This window comes from Crotalus tigris, unplaced genomic scaffold (assembly GCF_016545835.1).
Source record: "Crotalus tigris isolate CLP2741 ecotype Arizona unplaced genomic scaffold, ASM1654583v1 scf7180000019917.140066, whole genome shotgun sequence".
In the NCBI taxonomy this organism is placed as follows: Eukaryota; Metazoa; Chordata; class Lepidosauria; order Squamata; family Viperidae; genus Crotalus; species Crotalus tigris.
Window position 1 is genome coordinate 14,491 of NW_024097770.1, and position 17,512 is coordinate 32,002.

Sequence of the window (17,512 nt, forward strand, 5' to 3'; positions counted from 1 at the left end):
GAAACAAGTCAAAGTTTTGGGACGGTGATAAAATGTTTGACTAGAGTGCTATTTAGTGGCCAAAATCAACCCCCATCTTTCAGCTCCACAGACCCCTGGGGCCTCCCCTAAAACTAGGAGATGTGGAGACTGCAGTAGGAGAAGCCAGGGAGAAACTCTTTGTTGGATCATTAGTAAGTCAAAGTATATTCACAAAGGATTTTTTTTAAGGTGAGGAAACTCTGTGAGGCTTTCCATTCTCTGCTTCAGCCAAACGGCTTCTTATAAAACCCAAGCAGAAAATATGGATTGCCTCTTTTGAGACTTAGCTGAACACTCTGTTTTTATCCAAGTACAATGAATCCTTTGGTTTCTTTTTCTCAAGTTCTTTGCAAAGTTTTTATTTTAAAATGAGTAATAATAACAATAACAGAATAACAGATGGAATGACAAATTGAAGCAAACAAAAATCCCACTCGTTCATCTTAGAAGGGGATACAGGCAGCCCGCCATTGGAGACCATGCATTTAATGATCATTCAGAATTGAGAGCATGCTGAAAAAAATTACTTGTAACCCATCCTTGTATTTATGGCCTTCGCAGGGTCCCTGTGATCGTGGGGTCACAATTCGGGTGCTTGGAAACTGACATGGATCCACGACGGTTGCAGCATCCCGGGGTCAGGGGGTCGCCATGAGCAGCCTAATAAGCGCAGTGATTTGCTTAGCGACCACGGCAAAAAAAGTCATCCAATCAGGCACGAATCACTTAGTGGTGGAAATTCTGGCCCAAACTGTGGCCATGCATCGAGAACTACAGGTAGTCCTTGACTTACGATCACAATTAAGATCAGAATTTCCATTGTTAAGCAAAGTGGTTGTTAAACGAATCACATGGTCATGAAGCCAATCCGCTTCCCCCATTGTTGGAAGCTGGCTGGGAAGGCCCCAAACGGCGGTCACGTAATCCTGGGGTGCTGCAACCATTGTGAATCCAGGCCAGTTGCCGAAAGTCCCGGGATTTCGGTCCTGCGGCCTTGGGGAGCGGCGAGGGTTGTATGAGTGTGAGCGCCGATTGTACGTTGTTTTTTTCCAGTGCTTTTGCAACGTCAAATGGTCACTAAATGAATGGTTGTAAGTTGTGGACTACCTGTTCCTGTAAAGCCTCCTCACCCACTAATAACACTTGGCCAGACTCTTGTCCAGCATCTCTGCTCTTGATTTTAACTCCAGATTGCATCAAGAACCTTTTCCCAGAAACCTCTTTCAATAATTCCCATTCAATTTGATGATAAAATGTCCTTTTGATTTTTTTTTTTTTTTTCAAATAAGAAAAATGCAATAAACTTCTCTGGGCAAAGTGCCAGGGTCTTTGTCTCATCTTACTCTAGGCCTCAGACAACCACCGAGCAGGTGTGCGTATTAAGCGTCCCCATTTTAACTCTGCCCAAACTCTGCAGCTCCCCAGCTTCTCCTCCATCCACGAGAATCCCCTGGAAACGACATCAGGCGAATCCCCTCTTGTGGCAAAGAGAAGGCAGAGAGGGCAACACACGTCAACACTAGGCTGCAAACCCAGTGAAGAACGCCACCCACAAAATGGCATTCAGAAGCCCCAGATCGGGGGGGGGGAGGAAGCCTGACGGAAATGGAAGCGTGGCTTTAGCGCGGTAATTTTAAAAAGCCAGAGCTTTTGGGTAGAAATGGAGAAGGTAATTAAAGGACAGCGAAGAGGGATGAAGATGGGCCAGGAGAATGGGTGAGCCTGTAGAGAGCCCAGAGCCTGGAGCTGATGGGCTCTTCAGACCCGCAAGGCTGACCACTCAAGAAGTCAACGGCATAATGGAAACCCCAAACTGGACAGGAGCCAGTTCGCTTCTTGGCAGCAGACATAACAAGGGTGATGGCTTAAAGCTGACTTGGGAGCAGCAAAGGGTAACCAGAGAGCCTTTGACCATGGCTTATTAATTTCCGGTTTCTACCTGTCTTTCTCTCGTGTTGGGGTCACCCAAGAGAGCTCCGTTATGAGCCACGGCTACGCTTTCAAAGCTCTGCAATGGAGACTGTTCTGTAGTGGTTTTTGATAGATAGGCGTCCTTTCTCAAATAGGACGTGACAAACTTCCCCCCTTTTTCTTTTCTCTCTCTCTCTCATCCTGAACACGTTCTTCTTATCCCAAGAAACAAAACCCTCCGATGCTCAGCATTGAGATGCCTTCCAGACATCGTGGCCGTTCTGTCTCTCTTGCACGCTTACCTCAAACACTTCCTCGTCCAAGATCCTTGTTCCAAAGACAATGATGCCATTAACGTCAATGATGGGATGATCGCTTCGGTCCAGGAACTTGGTGACCTTTTTTTTACAGTCCAAAATCAGAGTGACATTCTTCTTATGGACGCTGAAAGCAACTCGATGCCACCTGGGGAAGAGCAGGCCCAGCAGAAGGTCAAAAGAAGGTCCAAGGGTCAGGGCTTCCCATGCCCACCTCAGCCCAAAGGGAAGCTTCTAGAACCGCCAAGCATGAAAGCGTCTTCCCTTGACTGGTCATTACATTTACACTGATGCTTCCTCTTTCGCTGCAGGACGGAAAAACCACCGGCATTATCTCAGCTCTCAAGAAGTATGAAACGCTAAGCCTAGTTTAATCAATCACATTGGCCAGTCTGATATAAACCAGACTGGCATGCCACTCATTTTAGCCTAAACCAGTGGTTCTCAACCTTTCTAATGCCGCGACCCCATAATACAGTTCCCTGTGTTGTGGTGACCCCCATCCACTTATACATCACCGGGTGCCAGGGGTGTGGCCAAAGAAAAGGGGAAAAAAATGGCGGACAGCCTTGCTTGGCGACCCCCATGAAATTGTCGTTCGACCCCAAATGGGGTCCCGACCCACAGGTTGAGAACCACTGGCCTAAACTTTCACTTTCCCCCTGGACTTTCCTTAGTGAAGAGCTGCAAAAGAAACAGGAATTTTCATACGTGGACGTCCCTTTTTTAGCTTATAATAAACAGCCTATCTCACCTCCATGATTTTCTGCCTATTGTGCAGGGTTTAGGGAATCAAACAATAATTTAACACATCATTGCAACAGAAACTTATCATGCCAAAAATGAACTGTGATGAAGGTGAGGTCATAAAAAGAGGGTTGGCACACTGCATGCAGCCCACTCCGGATTTACGGCAACTTTCCATGCTTAGGCAGCTCCAGATGTGCTGGCCAACCATGGGAATTCTGGGTGTGACAGTTCCAAAACTTCTGGAAGGCAGAGTTGATAAGACGGACTTAGGAAATTAAATTCATTTGAAACCCATTGTGGGCTCCTGCGTTCTCATAAGCTGTTCCAGCCATAAACAGGTTATTTTGCTTATCTGTAAATATAAGGGAATTTACTGAGAATGAAAAAGTGGTTATTAAAAAAGCCTGCCAAATGCCCAAGCAATGAGGCATCCCCAGTTTTGGGTCTCAAGAGCACTCGTTCTTTCGGTACACGGGAGAGGAGCTTAAGAGAAGCTTGCTCTCATTCCACATTGACTCATGAAAGCAAAATCCATGTTCAAAGTGTTTTTGGACAGTTGAGTCTCCTTCCTCCCAGGGGCCACAGAGACAAGAAGGAACATGGGGGCAGCAGTTGTTTCTTTATAGTATTCCAGGAAGTGGCGGCCACAGCAAAGAGACAGCAGTTTCCGAGCAAGGGGAAAGAAGGCTTCATAGCTTATCCCATGTCCACTTTCAGGGCGCTCCTGCAGCAGCCCCGTCCGTCTTCATGGGGGGTGCTCTCCAGCCTTCTTGATTTGCCTTCCCAGCATTCCTGCTTCCTCCCGAGAGACAGCAGCCTTCAAGCCACCAGCTGAGGCCTGAACGTTTCTGAGGACACCCCTGAGTGGGATCTTTTTTAAAGCTGGAAATATTTATTTATTAATAAAATTTATATGCTGCCCAATCCCGAGGGACTCAGGGCGGCGTACAAAATTAAAACAATAAATATAACAATAAAACAATAAAATGAGTGCATTCGTACAACATGTCCCAATCGTATCCTGCCCCCCCCCCCCCGGGGACATCAACCCCAGGCCTGCCGGAACAGGAGAGTTTTAATAGCTTTCTTGAAGGCCAGCAAGGTGGGAGTACTTCGAATCTCGGGGGGAAGTTGATTCCACCAGGTCGGAGCCACCACAGAAAAGGCCCTTCCCCGAGGGCCCGCCAGCCGACATTGTCTGGCCGACGGGACCTGAAGGAGGCCCAATCTGTGGGACCTCACCAGTCTCTGGGAACTATGCGGCAGTATGCGGTCTTGTAAGTAACCTGTAAGTAATATCTTAGCAAAAAGGATCTCCAGGCATTAGCTGTGGAGCGTGAAATGCTCTGTGAATTAGATACTGAAGACAGCAACAAGACAAATTCCTATTTTCCGCTGGAAAAAGACACGCTAATCTTCAACATATCTTTAAGTCTAATTAATGTTATTTGTTGGATGGCTTCTTCCTATAATTCCACGGCTGCTGCTTCTTTCTTATCACTGTAATTGGATTTGTGTCTCATTAAATTATTCCACTTGCATTTTTATATGTAACTGTCTTTGCTCTTCGTTTCACGAATTAGAGGCCATAAATACCTTGTCAAATCAGACACAGAGTATTTTCCAGGAAAAATACAAAACGAATAAACAGCTATATAGCAAGTAGTAAGTTTTCTAAAAAGGGGAAAGCAAAAAACCAAAGTCAAATCATGTCAGCTAGGCAAAGAACGTGCGCCTGGGCATCTCTGCTTGGCTGGATTGGATTATTTTAGCAAGTTTCTAGAGCCCAAGACTGTCGATGGATCTGAAAGTTTATGAGCAGCCAAAGGAGTGGTGATGATCGTCCCCACAGCACTTTCAGCCCCATTTGGCAGAAACAAAAATCTTCTGACTTAAAGAAAACCTGCCCTGGATGGACCCAGGATTCCTTTTCCTCTCGGCTCGTGTCTGCCATGGCTTGGAGGGAGGAAGATGGAGAGCTAGCCTTTTCTCAGGCAGGTCTCCTGATCAGAGCCTTCTGGAGCTACAAGAGGCCCCTGGAGAAGCCAAACTGAATCACCCCAGAGAGAGGGCAGTCCAACCCCTGCTTGTCCCTCCAAGCCGCTTTCACTCTTCGGATCCACTGCCAGTCGCTGCAGCTGGATGCAGAGAAGTAGCAAGTTCGGCTCTTGAAGGGAGGGGTCACACATTCAACAAGGAGCCAGAGTCATCGGTGTGTGTGTTGATTTGGGTTTGCAAACTCCAACTTGACCTTGGATTCAACATCTGGTGGGAACTCAACCACTGTCTTACCCCACTGGACAAAGTAGGCGGCCATATGAGCCACCCTCTTGCTTGTTTATTTGGGGCTCCCATGGGGCCACTTTTGGAGAGCGGTTTCTGGAGCTTCAGAACAGCCTGAACATTCCTGCCCCCATCATCTCCCCAAGGAGTCCCGCCCACCACCCAAAGGAAGGGAACCTGGAGTTCCTCCACCTGACCCTCCACCCAGCCCCCTTTCCTTCCCTCACTCACTTGCCATCCGAGAGGTTGATGCCCCGGAACAGAGGGTAGTTCTCGGGGCCCGGCTTCTCCATGTGGTCCTCATACAGGAAAACGGGGGACCGCCCCAGCTCCACCCCGACCTGCTGGATGCCTTGCTCGTTGTAAATGGAGATCAGGAAAGACTGGCCACCCTTCTTGGCCTTCACCGTGGTCAGGATCGAGAAATCCTCCGGAAACGGAGACACTGGAAGCAGAAAAGGGAGCAGAGCGGAGGGCGGGATCAATTTCTCTCCCCAGGAACCACCAGCATTGGCTCTGTAGCCCCATGGCAGGGTTGGGTTGGAAAAGCCAGCTGAACGAGGAAGGTCTGCTTTGAGACTTTAGGCCTCGGCTTATGACCATTTGTTTAACGACAGTGCTGGAAATAGTGACTTGCGACCAGTCCTGCCACTGGCAGCCCCTGCAGCTTGCGGTCACGGAGTCAGGCAGCTGGCCTGTTTTGGTGGAGGTCACCATGTCCAGGGGGGGCTGTGACCACCCTCCACCACCTGCCTGGCCAGTTTCTGACCAGCAAAGCCAAATGGGGAGCCAGATTCACTTAATGACCATGGCATAAGGTCATAAAATTGGGTGTGACCCACTTAACTGCATCACTTCCTGGTGGAAGTTCCAGTCCTCATTGTGGTCATAAACTAAGGACTACCTGTATTAGTAGCTATGGTGGCATAGTGGTTAGAGTGCAGTTTTGCAGGCTGACTCTGCCGACTGCCAGCAGTTCAATCTTGATCGGCTCCAGGCTGATTCAGCCTTCCATCCTCCCGAGGTCGGTAAAATGAGGACCTGGATTGTTGGGAGGGGCAATAGGCCAACTCTTTAAACTGCTCAGAGAGGGCCATAAAGTAGCGGTCCCTGACCTTTGCAGTTTGGCAGCCTGGCGGGGGGGGGAGAGGGGAACCGGGCAGCATAAGCAGCGGGCCAGCGTGCACATGCATGCCTACGCAGCTCGACTTGCAAAAGTCAAGCTGCAAAACTGTGTGCATGCACACCAGCCAGCTGCTCACATGGCCTGGTTCCGAATAGGCCACAGCCCAGGGATTGGGGACCCCTGCGGTAAAGCACTGGGAAGCGGTATGTAAGTCTAAGTGCTATTGCTAGTGTTAGTGTGATTAATGATATCCCAAACTGGGAAATGCTTCCATGTCCACACAGACACACACACACAGCACAACTCCATTTGGACTTAGGATCCTTTAGGATCTCCAAGGAATCTCCCCCGCCAGGAAGGGTAGCATTCCAGGTCAAACAACTGGATGCTTTGCACAGCTGGCAGCGGCGAGAGCAGCGACACACCAAGATCCTCAAACTACCAGCTGAGGAAAGCAAACTACCAATTAGCCCCAACTACAGCCTGCCCTGGGCTGGAGAGTCTTTTGTGTAGCTACGTGTCACTGCATCTTCCCTCAAGACCCTTTTAATGTCAAATCCCCAATCTGCATTTCCTTTTGGACATGCTCTGCAATTACCTCTGTTGTCTTTCTCTCGCCATCCCCTCATTTGCTTGTTTGGAGCCGAACTAACATCTAGTTACTCAGAGGAGGGGTGTTATTAACAAAAGGAGTGGGAAGCGCAGCAAAGGCCAGGCTGCCTCAGTTTTGCACACCAATCCCTTCTGCGCCTGCCCACAATTCCCAGGCCCCTTTTCTTGGCCAGGGCCAAGCCCCAGATGATGTTGAGAAAAGGCCTGGCATCTTGGCCGTCAGATCAAAGCAACCCGCTGCTTCTCTCCACATTCCTCCGGCTTTTGGCAAGAGGTCTTCCGAGCCGAGGTGGCGCAGCGGTTAGGGTGCAGTACTGCAGGCCACTTTAGCTGACTGTGTTCAGCAGGTCAGCGGTTCAAATCTCACCGGCTCAAGGTTGACTCAGCCTTCCATCCTTCCGGGGTAGGTCAAATGAGGACCCAGATTGTTGGGGGCAATGTAAATATATATATATACATTGCTTACTGGTGTACACCGCTTAGAGAGTGCTTGCACTTAAAGCGGTATATAAGTCTCATAAATAAATAAATAAATAAATAAATAAATAAATAAATCCACCCCAAGAAGGCGCTGCCCTGGCTGAAGATAGCCCTGCTGCGGCTTTGCTCAGAAAGCGAGCATCTGCCTCGCCTGCCACAGGTCCAGCTGGGAGGGCCTCTGCGTCGCAGCCAAGCAGGACCTGAATCCACCTGGGCCAATCAGGAGAGGAAAGAGCGGAAGCGCCAGGCTCCGTCAAGCGCCCCAGGCTGGCTGTCAGCAGGACACGGGCATCCGAGGAAGGGGAAAGGGTGCCATCCTTTCTGGGAAACAGGAGTGGTGTCGCTGGCGCTGGAGATGTTCCCTAGTTGGGTAATGAACATCTGCAAGCCAAGGACCCAGCCCAGAGAGCACCGAGGGCCCCACAGTTGCACCCTGAGCCACAAATATTCTCTTACCTGGGAAAAGCTGCTTGGTTGGGGCACTCAGCTGGGCATCCTTGGTCACGTGATAGGCCACATCTGCTCCCTTGGAAGACCGCCTGCTGGTGCAGAACCCTGTCGTTTTTGAGATGCCGTCGGGTAAATTATGGAAATCTAATACCTTCAATAGATCTTCAGGCTCAGCTGAAAGAGAGAAATAAGCCAACATTAGGACTACAGACTCCCAGAATCTCAGAGGTGAAAGGAATCCTTGAGATCATTTAGTTCAGTGGTTCTCAACCTTTCTAATGCCGCGACCCCATAATACAGTTCCCCATGTTTAAAAGAAGGATAAAATTTACCCCACAACTGTTTTTGTTGGGTATTGTTTCGGATTGTGATAACAAAGAGACTATATTAATGTTAAATTTAATTACAGCGGCCAGGTTGTTAATAGGGCAGTGTTGGAAGAAGGAATCTTTGCCTACCTTGCAAGAATGGTTTTTTAAAGTTTCCTACTTAGCGGAAATGGCAAAGATTTCGGCTTTCTTGAAAGAGCAATCGCAAAAGAAGTACCTCTTGATGTGGAAAAGATGGATAAATTTTATACAATATAAGTACGATATAAAAAATACTATTTAGTTTTTGAATAATTTTTATTTAAAGTTTAAAATATAAAGTTGATTTAAAGTTTAAGTATAATTAGAAGTATAATTATTATTATTTTTTTATTTTATTTTAATTTTTTTATCTTTTTTATCTTTTTCTTTTTTCTTGTTTCTTTTCTTTTCCTCTTTCTGTTTTCTATACATATTGGTGTTAAAGTATTTTATAATTTGTTTAATGATTGTAATCAAATTTGTTTATGGTTTATTTGTGTTTAAAAAAATTTTTTAAAGTTCTAATTAAGCCTGTATTCAGCTCTGGGAAGATTGGGGGAAGGTATTGGGGTGGGTTGGGAGGGTTTGGGGAAGGGAATTTTATTATAAAATTTTAAAATTTTTAATAAAAAAAAACAAAACAGTTCCCCATGTTGTGGTGACCCCCAACCATTTATACATCACCGGGTGCCAGGGGCGTGGCCAAAGAAAAGGGGAAAAAATGGCGGACAGCCTTGTTTGGCGACCCCCGTGAAATGGTCGCTCGACCCCAAATGGGGTCCCGACCCCCAGGTTGAGAACCACTGGTTTAGTTAAACCCCCCGCTTAGCACCGTCAATAGATGACCCTTCAGCCTCTCCTTGAAGGAGAGCGCACCACTTCATGTGGCAGCCTGTTCCCCTGGCTGTACCTCTTGGCAACCAGCCTTTAGGTTCAATCCACCACACAGCCCAACAATAACCAGAAGCACCAAAGCGGCTTTATTTCAAAGGAAGGAAGGAAGGAAGGAAGGAAGGAAGGAAGGAAGGAAGGAAGGAAGGAAGGAAGGAAGGAAGGAAGGAAGGAAGGAAGGAAGGAGAATGGATCAGTTTCAGAGAGGAGCACTCTGTGCAGGTCAGCCAATATAATGAAGAGGCCCTTCAGTTTGCAGCTGCTTTTATGGAAAAAAATTTCCATTTAAGGAAACAAAGTTTTTCCTGAGTTTATCCATTTAACGTACATAAAATGTTCTGACAGATTTTTCCATTCTCTTTATTCCTCATTTGGTACCTCTGACAACTTTACTAAGCAGCTAAAAGCAAGATGGTGGCAATGTCTACTGATAAAAATGAAACCTCTAAGTCAGACATGTCAAACACAAGGCCTGGGGGCCGGATGCAGCCCGCTAAGTGGTTTCATGTGGCCCGCAAAGCCATCCTGGAAACAGTAAGGGAACGGCCCCCATTGCCTTGGCCCAGGCCGGCCGGGAGCCAATATACAATTTTGCGATGGCCATCTATGCTGAAACGCATTCAGTCTTAGCTCCACAAGGCCGTCTGGAAACAGCGAGGAACCAGCCCCTGCCGCGTTGGCCCCGTCCCCTGGGAGCATGCTGGGGAGCCGTCACCCTTTGTGAAGAATGAAGAAATGCACCATTGCTTGGAAGTGGCCAGTAAATGGCCCTCACCTACTTCACATATCCGGCTTGATGGGCTCCGGGTAGGGGTTTCGGCAGGCAGTGGGCACTCTCCTCACAGCGCCGAGAGGCTGAGCTGGGTGGCACGAAACTGATGAGAAATGCAATGCTGCCCAGCCCCCAGTCTGCCCAGTTTCAGCAGGCAGCAAGGTGCAAAGCTGGCGAGCTTCACACTTCCCGGCTCAACCTCTCCGCGCTGTGAGGAGAGCGCCCCTCTGCCTGCCGAGACCAGGCAGGCTGGGAGCTGGGCGGTACTGTGCAGGTAACATTGACTCTCACGCGGCTCATGGCATCCCCTCCCCCAGAGCCCACCAAGTCAGATATGTGAAGAAGGTGAGGGCCATGTGCTGGCCACTTCCAGGCGATGGTGCACTTCTTCATTCCTCACGAAGGGTGACACCTCCCCAGCTGCCTTTCTTGCCTGTTTTTCTCCCTCCCTCATCTCAAATATTTTCCCACCACTCTGTACAAAGGAAGGAAAGAAGAAGGAGAGGGAGGGTCTGAGAGAAGTCCTGCCTTAGTCCTGACTGCTGCCCTTTCACCATCCCCTTGCCCCCTCCTCCTGTCCTGTCCTGGGGGTCTCCCATCCTATTGCTAAGGAAGCTTTGGATACAAAGCCGGGTCTCCTCCCGTGGAGAGGGAATGGGCCTCTCTCTGACTCTGCCCTTGTACCCATCATGAGCAATCTGGATAAGGAGAACAAGCACAGCAGCAGCAGCCTTGAGGAGGAAGCAAGTGCAGCTGGGCGCCCCCTTGGGGAAGTGGGGCTGGGCTTGGTACCGCGGGTGCTCAAGGGCCAGGCTGGGCATTTGACCTCTGCTGCCCAGGGCTCTCGGCAGCCCGCACCACCATCCCCCTCCAATGGTCTGAGAGGAACAGTGAGGCTCCTCCAATGGACCATGCCTTGGCACTTGCCCCAGTCCCACCCCCTTCTGCCAGAGACCCTCAGATCTGTCCCACTCCTGCCCAGGCCCCCACAGGCAACCTTGAAGCGAACGATGTAGAGCTGGCCATGCCCACCCAGTAGGCCACACCCACTCCATCCATGCCCACCCAGTAGACCACCCTGGCCACATCCATCCTGGCCCCCTGAGGGCAACTGCAATGCTGATGCGGCCCTCAATGAAATTGAGTTTGACACCCCTGGTCTAAGTCAGGAAGCCCTGGAAGAAACACATTCAGATGCCTGCTGCTCTTCTCCACTGGAGACTTCCCACAGAGGCTGGACGGCCACTTCCCAACCTTCCTTGGTGAGCCACACAAGAGCCGGGGCTGGACTGCATGGCAAGAAGGACACTTGCCCAGCCACATGGATCCTCGTTGACTAGTCAACTGCCTGTCCCAGGGTCTCAAAGATGGCCAAGGATCCTCAGAAGCCAAGAAGATGTTCTGCATCTTTCCTTTCGGCCATCTTGGCTGCTCGAGGGAGCTGGGCGGGGAGGGGGTGTCCGTCTCCACCTGGAATGGCAGCTCAGGGTGAGTCCCCTCTGCCTGGCTGCCTTTTGCCCCCTGCTCTTATGGGGCCACTGCACAACAAATAAAAAATAGCCCTGTGGGAATCCGGGGAGAGAAAAACAGCTGTCGATGGTTTTGACAAAATGTCTTTTCCTATTTTAATGAAACCAACCCTAACCGTAACCTCAGGAAGCCATTATGAAAAGGCAGAGCCTAGTAATAAGCAGCAAGAGATGTCAGAGGAGCACCTTCGTGTGGACATCGGCCAGAGCCGTTGACTGAGATGGGCAGAAATCAAATCAATGCGTAGAAACAAGTAAAATTCTGAGGGTAGGTAGGAACCTCGGCCCACCCGCATTCAGCCTCCTATCCAGCCGGGCTCTTTGCCAGGGTTCGGGTCTCTCCGAGTCTCGACTCCCGGGGCTGCCTGGACTGGTCCCTCAGCCCTCTTGGCAGCGTTGTCAGAAGGGGCTGCCCTTGCCTGCTTCCCAGGGCTGAGGGAGAGTGGCTGGCTCAGAGCCCCTCAGCTGGCGGGACTAGAATTCACAACCTCCCGGTTTTTGGTCTGGTGCCTTCAGCACGAGGTCAGTAACGGTCTATTCCAGGTGAGCCAACCGAACAACAGGAACCGCACTCGGGGTCTATGACGATCCGTCTCGGCCAACTCGCCAAAGCCAACAAGAGTTACACTAATATCAAGGACATGGTGGGATCGTTAAAGAAAGGATGCAAAAGGAGGGGGCAGAATGAAATAGGAAGGGCAAAAATTAAAATAAACTGAATTGTTAAACTGTCCCACGGTGAGTTGTCCCGCTCCACATTGGGAGAACGGCTTCACACGAGATACTCGGAGAGCCGCCGCGGCCGAGGTGGGAACCGACTTTTGGGAAAGGGGGCGGAGCCCCTTGGAGCCAATCAAGGGGCTTCTCTTGCCACTGCTGCGGGGGTGGGGCTGGAGTTTGAAACTGGATTTTTAATGTGAAGCGCTGCCTGGAATCTGTGAGTTCGGCGGCAGTTTAAATCTGTTTAATAAATGCATGTGCAAGGCCAGCTGCCTGGGGTGGCCTCAGGGCCTGCAGAAAGGCACCACCCAATTCTCGCTGATTAGACAGGGCCTGTGGTCTTCGTGCAGCCCCTGCCGGCAGATAGAGAATTGTCACAAAGGAGCTCCCCCCCCCACATAACTGCAGACAAGGCAACAGGCCTAGTGACAAGGCTGTTTTCTAGGTGGAAACAATCCATGCAGGAGGCTCTGGAGTGGCCCATTTGGGGCTCTTCCAGTCTGGGAGAGATCGGGTGATCCTGCACCAAGAGACATCCCAGCCAGAATATTCTGCACTGGAGCTTCAGGGAAGAGGCCAGGGCTGGCCCAATACCAAGCACAGCAATATGGGCCTGGGTCTACACAGCTCCCCCAAGCCAACCAGGGTTAAAACTAATCAAGCTGGGTCCTCACGTGGCCTGGTCAAGTCCGTATGGAAAAGGCTGCCCAAAAGGTGTCAGTCCCATCATGCTCCCCATAGTCGAGTTGTGAATGCCCCCAGATGCCGAACCAGTGTGTCTGTATTTACAATATTTATTTAATTTATAGGGCTGCCCATCTTGTCGTAGCAACTCCAGATGGCTACCAAACATATAAAGACGCAGTTGAAATGACATCAAAATATTAGAAAATGTAAGAAAGCAGCTGAAGTAAAACCTAATTCAACAATAAATTCAAACTGCAAGTCACGGGCTCCTAGCAGTCAACTGACCTCTACCTTGACCAATTCAGCCTGCTAGATCTAGCTGTGTTCTCTTGGGCCCCTGTGGATAAATCCAAGCCAACTCTTCTTGTTTTCATTTCCCACAGAGACCACCAAGTGTTTCAAGCAAATTTTTGCCGGCCTTCCCATCTCCTCTGACCCAGTTCTGTCAGGAAGCCTGTTTTCCCCACCCCCATCCATCTCTGCTGCCTTCTTCTGGATCTAACCCACATTGTCTATATTCTTGTTAATTGCAAAGGTTCTAGAATGAAAGCCAGTTCTCCAGGTGGGCTCCAGCAAGAACAGAGTTATCTGGAGCTTGTTGTTGCTGTTGTTAGTTGTCCGATCCATCACAACCCCAATGTTCCTCCAGGCCTTCCTGTCCTCTACCATTTTCTGGAGTGCATTTAAGCTCACACCTACTGCTTCAGTGATTCCATCCAGCCAACTCATTCTCTGTCGTCCCCTTCTTCTATTGCCCTCAATCTTTCCCAGCATTAGGCTCTTCTCCAGTGAATCCTTCCTTCTCATTAGGTGGCCAAAGTACTTGAGTTTCAACTTCAGGATCTGGCCTTCTAAAGAGCAGTCGGGGTTGATCTCCTCCAGGACTGACCGGTTGGATCGCCTTGCAGTCCAGGGGACTCGCAGGAGTCTTCTCCAGCACCATAGTTCAAAGGCCTCAATTCTTTGACGCTCAGCCTTTCTTATGGTCCAACTTTCACAGCCATACATTGCAACTGGGAAAACCATGGCCTGGACTATACGCACTTTTGTTGGAAGGGTGATGTCTCTGCTTTTTAGTATGCTGTCTAGATTTGCCATAGCTTTCCTCCCCAGGAGCAAGCGTCTTTTAATTTCTTGGCTGCCGTCCCCATCTGAGGTGATCTTGGAGCCCAGAAAAATAAAACCTGTCACTACCTCCATTTCTTCCCCATCTATTTGCCAGGAATTGAGAGGGCCGGATGCCATGATTTTGGTTTTCTTAATGTTGAGTTTCAAGCCTACTTTTGCACTCTCCTTCTTCACCCGCATCACGAGGCTCTTTAGTTCCTCTTCACTTTCTGCCATTAGAGTGGTATCATCTGCATATCTTAGGTTGTTGATATTTCTCCCGGCAATCTTAATTCCAACTTTTGAGTCATCTAGCCCTGCCTTTCTCATGATGTGCTCTGCATATAAGTTAAATAGGCAGGGCAACAGAATACAGCCTTGCCGGACTCCTTTCCCAATTTTGAACCAATCAGTGGTTCCGTGTCCAGTTCTCACTGTTGCTTCTTGACCCACATATAGGTTTCTCAAGAGACAAATAAGATGGTCTGGTACTCCCATCTCTTTAAGAACTTGCCACAATTTGTTGTGATCCCCACAATCAAAGGCTTTAGCATAGTCAATGAAGCAGAAGTAGATGTTTTTCTGGAACTCCCTAGCTTTTTCCATGATCCAGCGTATGTTGGCAATTTGATCTCTAGTTCCTCTGCCTCTTCGAAATCCTGCCTGTACTTCTGGAAGTTCTCGATCCACATACTGCTGGAGTCTAGCTTGTAGGATTTTAAGCATAACTTTACTAGCATGTGAATTGAGTGCAATGGTGCGATAGTTTGAACATTCTTTGGCATTGCCTTTCTTTGGAATTGGAATGTAAACTGACCTTTTCCAATCCTGTGGCCACTGTTGACTTTTCCAAATTTGCTGGCAAATTGAGTGTAGCACTTTTACTGCATCGTCTTTTAAGATTTTGAATAGCTCATCTGGAATACTGTCATCTCCACTAGCTTTGTTGTTGCTCAGCTTTCCTAAGGCCCATTTCACTTTGATATTCTAGAATGTCTGGCTCAAGGTCAGTGACCACCCCATTGTGGTTATCAGGGATGCTAAGCTCATTCTTGTATAGTTCTTCTGTGTAATTTTGCCACCTCTTCTTAATCTCTTCTGCCTCTGTTAGGTCCCTGCCATTTTGGTCCTTTATCATGCCCATCTTTGCATGAAACATTCCCTTCATATCTCCAATTTTCTTGAAGAGATCTCTGGTCCTCCCTATTCTGTTGTTTTCTTCTATTTCTTTGCACTGTTCATTTAAGAGGGCATTCTTATCTCTTCTAGCTGTTCTCTGGAATTCTGCATTCAATTGGGTGTATCTTTCTCTTTCACCTTTGCCTTTCGCTTCTCTTCTTTCCTCAGCTATTTGCAAAGCTTCCTCAGACAGCCATTTTGCTTTCTTGCATTTCTTTTTCTTTGGGATGGTTTTAGTTACTACCTCTTGTACAATGTTGTGAACCTCCATCCATAGTTCTTCAGGCACTCTATCATATCTAATTCCTTAAATCTATTTGTCATCTCTACAGTACATTCATCAGGGATTTGATTTAGTTCATACCTGAGTGGCCTAGTGTTTTCCCCTAATTTCTTCAATTTTAGCCTAAATTTTGCAACGAGAAGCTCATGATCTAAGCCACAGTCAGCTCCTGGTCTTGTTTTTACTGACTGTATAGAGCTTCTCTATCTTTGGCTGCAGAACACATAGTCAATCTGATTTCTGTGTTGACCATCTGGTGATTTCCATGTGTAGAGCTGGCTCTTGGGTTGTTGGAAAAGAGTGTTTGCTATGACCATTGTATTCTCTTGACAAAATTCTATCAGCTTGTGCCCTGCTTCATTTTGTATTCTAAGACCAAACTTGCCTGTTATTCTGGTTATCTTTTGGCTTCCTACTTTAGCATTCCAATCCCCCATGATGATAAGGACATCATTTTTTGGTGTTGGTTCTATAAGGTGTTGTAGGGCTTCATAGAACCGGTCAATTTCATTCTCTTCAGCACCAGTGGTTGGGGCATAGACTTGGACTACTCTGATATTGAACGGTTTGCCTTGGATTCGCACTGAGATCATTCTATCATTTGGGGGATTGTATCCTAGTATTGCTTTTCCTACTCTTTTATTGGCTATGAAGGCTACTCCATTTCTTCTGAGGGATTCTTGCCCCCAGTAGTATACCTGATGGTCCTCTGAATTAAATTCACCCATTCCTGTCCATTTTAGTTCGCTGATTCCTAAGATGTTGATGTTCAGTCTTGTCATCTCTTGTTTGACCACGTCCAGTTTGTCTTGATTCATGGATCTTACATTCCAGGTTCCTATGGAGAAAAGATCTTTACAGCATCGGACTTTCCTTTCACCACCAGATGCATCCACAGCTGAGTGTCCTTTTGACTTTGGCCCAGTTGTTTCACTCTTTCTGGCGCTACTAGTACTAGCCCTCTGCTCTTCCCCAGTAGCATATTGGACACCTTCCGACCAGAGGGGCTCATCTTCCAGCCTCATATCTTTTTGCCTCTTGGTACTGTCCATGGGGTTTTCATGGCAAAGATACTGGAGTAGGTTGCCATTTCCTTCTCCAGTGGATCACATTTTCTTACTTTCCCCCAAAGCAAGTCTTCAAAGGTGGTGATGCAAGGGTTCACAGGCTGGGGAAACCTCCAGCATGGAAGCCTGGTGGACAACTTAGGTCAGTCTGTCACCCTCAAGTGAAGGGGATACAATGGAAGAGATCCCAAGCCATCCAGCTTGAATTCCTGATGCAGCACCAGAACAGAAATCAGATAAATGCCTCAATAAACCTGAATTAACTGGGTTAATACAATACATGAGATGGGCTAAGTGCTGCTGCTTCCACCAGACAAGGTCACTCCCCTCTTACAGCCAGTATTTGATTTTTCTGCACTTTCTGTTCCCTTCCTCAGGCTGGACCTATTCTGCCCTCTCAAAGTTGTTGTCACTGGATCCGTCTTTCTGCTCCCAGTTTTGTTTTCCTTCAACTCCCAACCTGGATGCTGTCCACACTTCCTTGTGGCTGGCAGGCGTAATGGGTCAATCCATTCTGACCAGTTACGCAGCAGGAAGGACAGCCTGCTTCCCCAATGCTCTTTCAGGATTAAGCAGGAGCCTCGCTGCAGAAATAAAGAAAGAAGAGCTCAAATGAAGCTCGGTCTCGGCCTTATTTCTCCCGGCTGCACTATAGGGGCTGCTTGTCTCTGGGTAAGTGCTGCTGGGCTGCCTGGGCGATTTGCGGTGGGCCCTGAAGGCGGGGAGTGGCCATGCAGGCAGGGTGGGGCAGGGGCGGGGCAGGGGGTGGAGCGGGGCGGGGCCAGTTTGGGGGCACTCGGTCTCTAAACCAGTGGTTCTCAACCTGTGGGTCGGGACCCCATTTGGGGTCGAACGACCATTTCACGGGGGTCGCCAAACAACGCAGTCCGCCATTTTTTCCCCCTTTTCCTTAGCTGTGCTACTCCCTTTCATTCCATTGGCTTTTGAAAGCCAATAGAATAGACTGTCTTGAATAG

At 48.6% G+C, this 17,512-nt stretch overlaps 1 protein-coding gene across 1 annotated transcript in view; it reads right to left on the reverse strand.

Moving 5' to 3' along the window:
• Positions 1-865: 865 nt before the first annotated feature.
• The window catches only part of LOC120317889 (collagen alpha-1(V) chain-like), a 61,889-nt gene continuing 45,242 nt past the window's right edge, over positions 866-17,512 (reverse strand). The window contains exons 2-4 of the mRNA XM_039364879.1: positions 7,957-8,124; positions 5,514-5,727; positions 866-2,397 (exon numbers count right to left, since the gene is read on the reverse strand). Of these exons, the coding sequence (XP_039220813.1) occupies positions 2,178-2,397; positions 5,514-5,727; positions 7,957-8,124 (602 nt within the window). The 3' untranslated portion in view covers positions 866-2,177. The remainder of the gene's footprint in view (positions 2,398-5,513; positions 5,728-7,956; positions 8,125-17,512) is intronic.